General features: G+C 66.3%; 1 protein-coding gene across 6 annotated transcripts in view; it reads left to right on the forward strand.

Annotated features, from left to right (window-relative positions):
* The window catches only part of PPP1R12B (protein phosphatase 1 regulatory subunit 12B), an 89326-nt gene extending 85139 nt beyond the window's left edge, over nt 1-4187 (forward strand). For 3 of the 6 annotated variants that reach the window (XM_036277416.1, XM_036277419.1, XM_036277420.1), the window contains one exon: nt 1393-4187. In XM_036277416.1, coding sequence (XP_036133309.1) covers nt 1393-1479 — 87 coding nt within the window. In that variant the 3' untranslated portion in view covers nt 1480-4187. The remainder of the gene's footprint in view (nt 1-1392) is intronic. The other 3 variants (XM_036277414.1, XM_036277417.1, XM_036277415.1) reach the window with 1 other exon arrangement.
* Nucleotides 4188-6000: the final 1813 nt, after the last annotated feature.

The raw sequence follows: 6000 nt of genomic DNA on the forward strand, positions 1-6000 counted from the left end.
CAGGTTCCAGGCTAGCGCCCCAGTCGGGGGGCATGGGAAGCTCCCCCTTCTCCTCCCCTCTCTAGATCAAAGAAAAGGTGCCCTCGGGTGGGGGGCGTGCTCAGGCCGGAGGGATGACATGCAGCCAGGTGCCCGTGTGACCCCACAGGCTCAGCAGGTGGGGCTGGGGCAGGGGCAGGAGGGTCTGATCCTGAGTCGGCATTTTCTGGACTGAGCCCCTGGGGAGCCTGCGGTGGGGCAGGAGCTGAGCCTGCAGAGCCTGCAGCTCGGACATGCGGCCCCGTCACTGGGAGGACCCCACAGGTTTGGTACCAGGAGGTCAAGCGGTCCCTCCAGGGGCAGAGTGCCCACAGCAAGGCCAGCGCTCAGCTGCCTCCGGTCTTGTCCGCCCCAGGCCAGCTCTGCGGACAGGGGGCCTTTGGAGTCACGCACACGCAGGTTCGGCATCAGGTGTGAGCAGCTGGGCACCTCAGAGAAGTGAGGCCAGGAGTGATGTCCACCCCACATGTCATGGTGTCCACTTCGTTCCCTAGACCAGCCTGACGTGTCTGCCACGCACCTGGCTCTGGGGTTCCCGTGCCCCCTGGGGGACACATTAAGCTGCTGTCCTGTCGGGGCCCCTAGCTGCAGGCCGTGCCCCCTGTGCCCAGCCCCCATCACTGGGAGAATCACCTGCCCAGGCCTTTGGGTTAGTGCCGTCACCAGGCACCTGCCCTGACGTCACCGGTGTGGGTTTTGGGGCCTCTGACCCAGCTGTCCTGCTCCGGCAGCACCCACACAGGCCTGCACGCCAGACCCGTGGGGGTTCCCACGTGTGCGGGCTCTGGGCCGCTGCAGCCCCGCTCCCCAAGTTGGATGGCACGACGTTCCCAGTGGCCCAGGCACCTGCTCCCGAACGGCAGCCCCGCCGAGCAGCTGCCGACAGCCCCCCTGACCCTCAGGCCTCCTGGTGCCGGGGACCGGGGAGCAGAGCTGGGGGAGCATCAAACCTGACGGTCCGGATGCCGGTGGTCGAAAGTGGGCGCGTAGGCTCTGCCACAGGAGGCCCTGAGGCCAGGGCTGGGCGCATCCTGCCCCGTCCCCCCCCACACACACACTGCCTCCCTGGGCCCTCCAGCTCACTTGTCCCAGCTTCTTGAGGCTGCAGGTGGCTTCAGGGGCGGGATCGAGGGTGTGCAGTGTGGGGCGTGAGGCCCGTGTACCAGGAAGCGGGACGTACTGGTCCAGGTGCAAGGCTGTGCCCTTGCCAACCAGGGACACGAGGTCTGGGGCGTCCATCCCTGGGAGCAGGGCAGTGGCCGCCCCCTGCACAGGCTGCCCCAGAGGCCTGCTCCCTGGGCTGCCCGGCCTGGTCACATCAGGCTGTGACACCCCTTCCCTCTGCCCCCACAGGTGTTAACAGAACTGAAATCCGACAACCAGAGGCTAAAAGATGAGAACGGCGCCCTCATCAGAGTCATCAGCAAGCTGTCCAAGTAGCCAGGAGCCAAGAGGCGGTCGGTGCCTCCGCCTCGGGCTGCGGGAAGGTCTGTCCCCGCCCTCCCGCGTCACCTGCTGTGCCGTCTGTGCCCCCCATGCTGGCCCTGCCCCACCTGCACCGGGATTTACCCCAGTTCTCACAGGGCCTGGCGAGGGCCGCTGTGTCCCACCCAGCTGTGGGCCCTGTGCCCCTCGGCACAGAGAAGCTGTGGGGTGGTCGTCACGTTTGTTAGGTCCCAGGGGCGCGAGCACTGCCCCGCTCAAGCCACCTCGGACCTGCGTTCCCCTAGCTCCGCGTGGTGGCGGCTTCTGTCATCAGCTGTCACACCCCTGAGTAGTTCTGCGGCTCGGTGGCCCTGGTTCCAAGTCCCGTCCTTCCTACTTCCTCCCTCTGCTCCACCGCTCACCGCACTGAACACAGGACCGGGCCCTGTCCCCGAGAGGCACCGGTGCCCACCTGGGTTCCCTCCCACTGTCCCCGGCAGGTGGCTCTGTCCTGCTCGCTCTGGCTCCTGGTCTGAGGAGAAGGACATGCCCCAGGGCAGATGGAGAGCTGGGCAGGGGGCGGGTGGGGCAGGTGTGGGTGGCAGAGGCCGCGCCCTGGAGCCTGCACTGCAGGGCATTTGTTTAGGGGGAGACGCTTGTTTCCTAGACGCGCAGAAGGAGTCGGTCACCAGTCTGGAGGTGAGGGCTGCAGGGCCTGAGCCCTCAGCCAAGCTCTGCACTGGACTGCCCCACAGCTCCAGCCTGTGGCCAGGTGGGGGGGGGGGGGGGCACACAAATACCCAGGAAGTTTTCTGATGTGAGTTGAGGTCTGGGGTGCTCCCGCCGTCCTGAGCCGTTAGATGGGACAGCTGGGTGCTCTGGCGGCTGGTCACCTTGGCCCTCCTCCTGGGCTAACACCGCCTTGTGGACGGCTTGCCTGCAATCAGACCTCAGTTTTTCACGGTGGCCCAGCACCCCCCTTGGGCACGTGCCTTGTGCCAGCGCTTCACCCCATGCGTGTGAGGCCCCCTGAGTGCCCTCTTCATCGTGCGGCTGCTGGTGATGGTTCTTAGCGTGGTCCATTCTCGGCCTCCGTCACCGTATTACTTCCTCCCAGAAAGTGCAGCACGTCCTGCACAGTGCTCTCAGCCAACGCCCACGCGGGATGAGCGCTGCCCCGTGGGACCCTCACTCCGGACACCCACCACGGGCCTGCGGTGTGGGCTCAGCCCCAGGCACCTCCTCCTAGGGACAGTCCTGGCCGACCCCTGGCACGCCCTGGGTGTGGGGAGGGACGGGTGGCTGCCCCTACTCAGGAAAAGACGGTGGAATCGGGACGACGGCCGCCCCTCTCCCCTGAGCAGGCAGGCGGAGGGGCCCGGAGCTGTCAGCCTGTGTGCCTTCCGTACGTGGGACGGCTCTCAGACTCGGCTGTGCCCTCCGCTTTCAAGATGCCTTTTCTTGCCAGAAAGTTCTCCTTGTGGTGATGAAGTGACTAGTTTTTCACTCTCAGGAATACCGGGTCTATGGCCGAGAACTCGTGAAAGTGTAGCCCCTGGGGTGCCGGCCTTGCTGCCTGCCGTCGGCTTTATCAGACGGACTGGGTTCTGGTGTCTCCAGGGAGCAGACGCCACATCCTCGCGCCCGCTGACCAGAGCCCGCTGTGCGCGGACCTGGGGCCACAGCAGGGCCACCTGCTGCGTGGACGGTGAACTGGGCAGCTGTCTGTGGAATGTCGGTGGGGAGGGCAGGGCCCTGGCCAGCCCACACCCTGTGCTCCTCGGCATCTCAGCCGACCTGCGGGGTGAGGTGGCCGCAGGGGCCCCACCGGGGCCTCCCTTCCCCACCGCTCTGGGCACGCTGACCGGCTGTCGCTGCCAAGCAGTCTGAAGAACAGGAGGCCCTGAGCTCTGCCGGGCAGGCTCCTTGGCTGGCGCCTGGCCCGCGTCCCACTGTGGGCGGCTTCTCCTCGAGCCGGGGCCTGGCCCTGGCCGCTCTTGGAGACCAGGATGTGCTGCCCGCTGAGGCCTGCAGAGGTGGTGTCAGGTCGGTTCACCGTCCTTTTGCCCTAAACGAGACGGGCGCTGGCCCGAACGTCGCACTCAGGAAGTAAGGAGCCGAGACCCCGCTTACCAGCCTGTGAACCCCACAAAAGTGTGAACTACTGACCGTCTCCCCGGGGCTTTAATTGAGCCAGAGTGGAGAGAACGGGAAAGTCAGAGCCGTGCGCTGGGCTGGGTCTTTGCCTACCGGCCCCTGGCCCCTGGCCCCTGGCCGCCCAGACAGGTGGTGTTTCTGTCCTACTGGGCACATGAGGTGGCCGAGGGACCATGGGGCACAGAGCTCTGTGGTGTGTCCAGGCTGCTGGCTCCCCGGAAGGGAACCCCGAAGGGACCCTGCAGCCAGGCCGATGGGAACGGGGCTGCTGGTTCCCTGGGCCCGGACCTTGGGTGGCTCTGCCTGAGCCCGTCCTCCCTTTAAGGCACCGCCAGGCCAGGCCAGGCCGCCCCACTGAACACAGCTGTCCCTGCCCACAGCTTGGCCACTGTGCTGCAGTCCCCACGCCGTGTGTGAGGTGGATCTTGCCCCGTGATGAGTCCTGTGACCCAAAACAAGGACAAGGCAGGGAGTGGGGCAGAGTTAGGGGTCTTTCCCTGGACGAGTCCGCAGAGGAGACTCGGTTGTCCGGTCCTGCAAGGACCTCGCTCTCGAAAGGCTGGTGGGGTGGGGCGGAGGGGCAGGGCCCCCAGGGGGGAGGGGCAGAAGCTCCGGCCCTGGGATGAAGAGCGCAGCGGCCGCCAGCCTGGGGCAGGGTCTGCAGCGGAGCTTGTGCAGGGCAGCTGGCGGCTCTCCCGGGCGGGTGCCCACCTGGTGGGAGCCCACCTGGCGGGAGCAGGGCCCTTCAGGGCCAGCCGGGTGGAACATCAGTCAGAGTTGGGAAGGCGGTGCCTCGGCACGTGCACGAGGGCGGCCTGAGCCTGCCCCGTGGTGGGAGTGGGCCCTGGGAAGGAGTCCTGGTCGGCGGGCAAGTGAGTGAGTCTGTGCGCCGTCTGCCCGCGTGGGCGTGGGGTGTGCGCTGGCCCCGGTCACCTGCTGTCCCTGCCCCCCAGCCCCTTAGCACTAGGGTGGATCTGCAGAGGTTTCGTTTCTCCTCCGAGTTCCCCTGAGGCTCTAGTGAGCTTGGGCAGCCCAGAGGTGGCACCGAGACACTATGCCCCTTCCAGCCCCAACACCGCCACCCACGCACCTCCTACCACGTCCCCTGCTCCCTGCCTCCTCACTGGGAGCTGATGGTGCTGCAGAGGTTTTCCGTGAACCAGCCACCACCGCGTCCTGCCCAGCTCAGCTCCCTGGGGGCTGCCGGCTGCACAGACCTGAGCTCGGACTAGGACCTGCGACTCTCACCGCCTGGCAGGGTCCGTGGCTCGTGTCCTGAGCTGTGGCCACCTCTCTCTGGGACATTGTCAGAGCCTGGGGCAGCTCCGGCCTGCGGACAGCAGGGAGCTCGGGCCTCCCCAAAACCAGCACAGAACCTGAGGAAGGGACGCCTGGAAAAGAGGTTCTGGGGGGACGCAGCCCCCGAGCCCACCTCCCTGAACCCGGAAAGGCCTGGACATCACCTGCTCACCTGCAGGCCGCGAGGAGGGAGACGGTCACCCTTGGGCCCGTCCAGAGAGGGGCCCGGTGTGCTCTGGTGTCCTCTGCCTTGACCTGGGTCACACGGGTCCGAGCCTCTCCTGTCGTGTCTCCGCCCGCTCCACCCCTCGGTCCCCCATCAGTGGGCACAGAGGTGAGGCCCCGCTGCAGCCCCTTGCACACACCTGGGGCTGGGAGGGAGGGGCTGCTGTGAACCGAATGTACTTCATGCACTTCTGAGTGGCCTTCCCACCTGTGGTGAGTGGACTTGCTTTACTGGTGGTGGTCATGTGACAGCACTGAGTGTTCTGTGTGGGAGTTTGGGATATATTCACACCTGTATGCCTGTGAACACAGCAGTATTTATAAACGAATCAATAAACTGTCAGCTTTGTGACTGTGTCCACAGCTTGGTTGGCGGGGTCCGTGGGCCCCCATGTCCGGGCCCATCACCCTCCTGCCTCTGTCCCGGGACCACAGGCCACCACCACCGAGAGCAGGGTCCGTGGAGTCCGGGGCGAGGCCTCGACCAGGATCGGCAGGACGAGGACCCAGTGTCGGCGAGGAGTGTGGTTTCTATGGAAACAGGGCAGGACTCCGTGACAGGTGCCGCGCCCTTCCGGGTGGACACTCATGCCCTCTGCACCCACGTGACAGTCACAGGTTGGACAGATCCAACCTCAAAGGGGTGGTCCCAGAGGAGGCCGCCCCCACGCCTCCAGCCTGGCCTCCGCTCCGGACAGCAGGACAGACGCCCGCTGTCGGCTGATGCCTTCAGACCCTCTAAACCCAGGACAGTGAGCGTTTCTGACACCTGGGCTCCTGGTCGGCAACTCTGTGGGGACAGTGTCACCTGGGGGCCTGCAGTGGCCATGATGGGGACCCTCGCCAGCCGCACAT

This window comes from Molossus molossus, unplaced genomic scaffold, assembly GCF_014108415.1.
Source record: "Molossus molossus isolate mMolMol1 unplaced genomic scaffold, mMolMol1.p scaffold_m16_p_23, whole genome shotgun sequence".
NCBI classification, from domain to species: domain Eukaryota; kingdom Metazoa; phylum Chordata; class Mammalia; order Chiroptera; family Molossidae; genus Molossus; species Molossus molossus.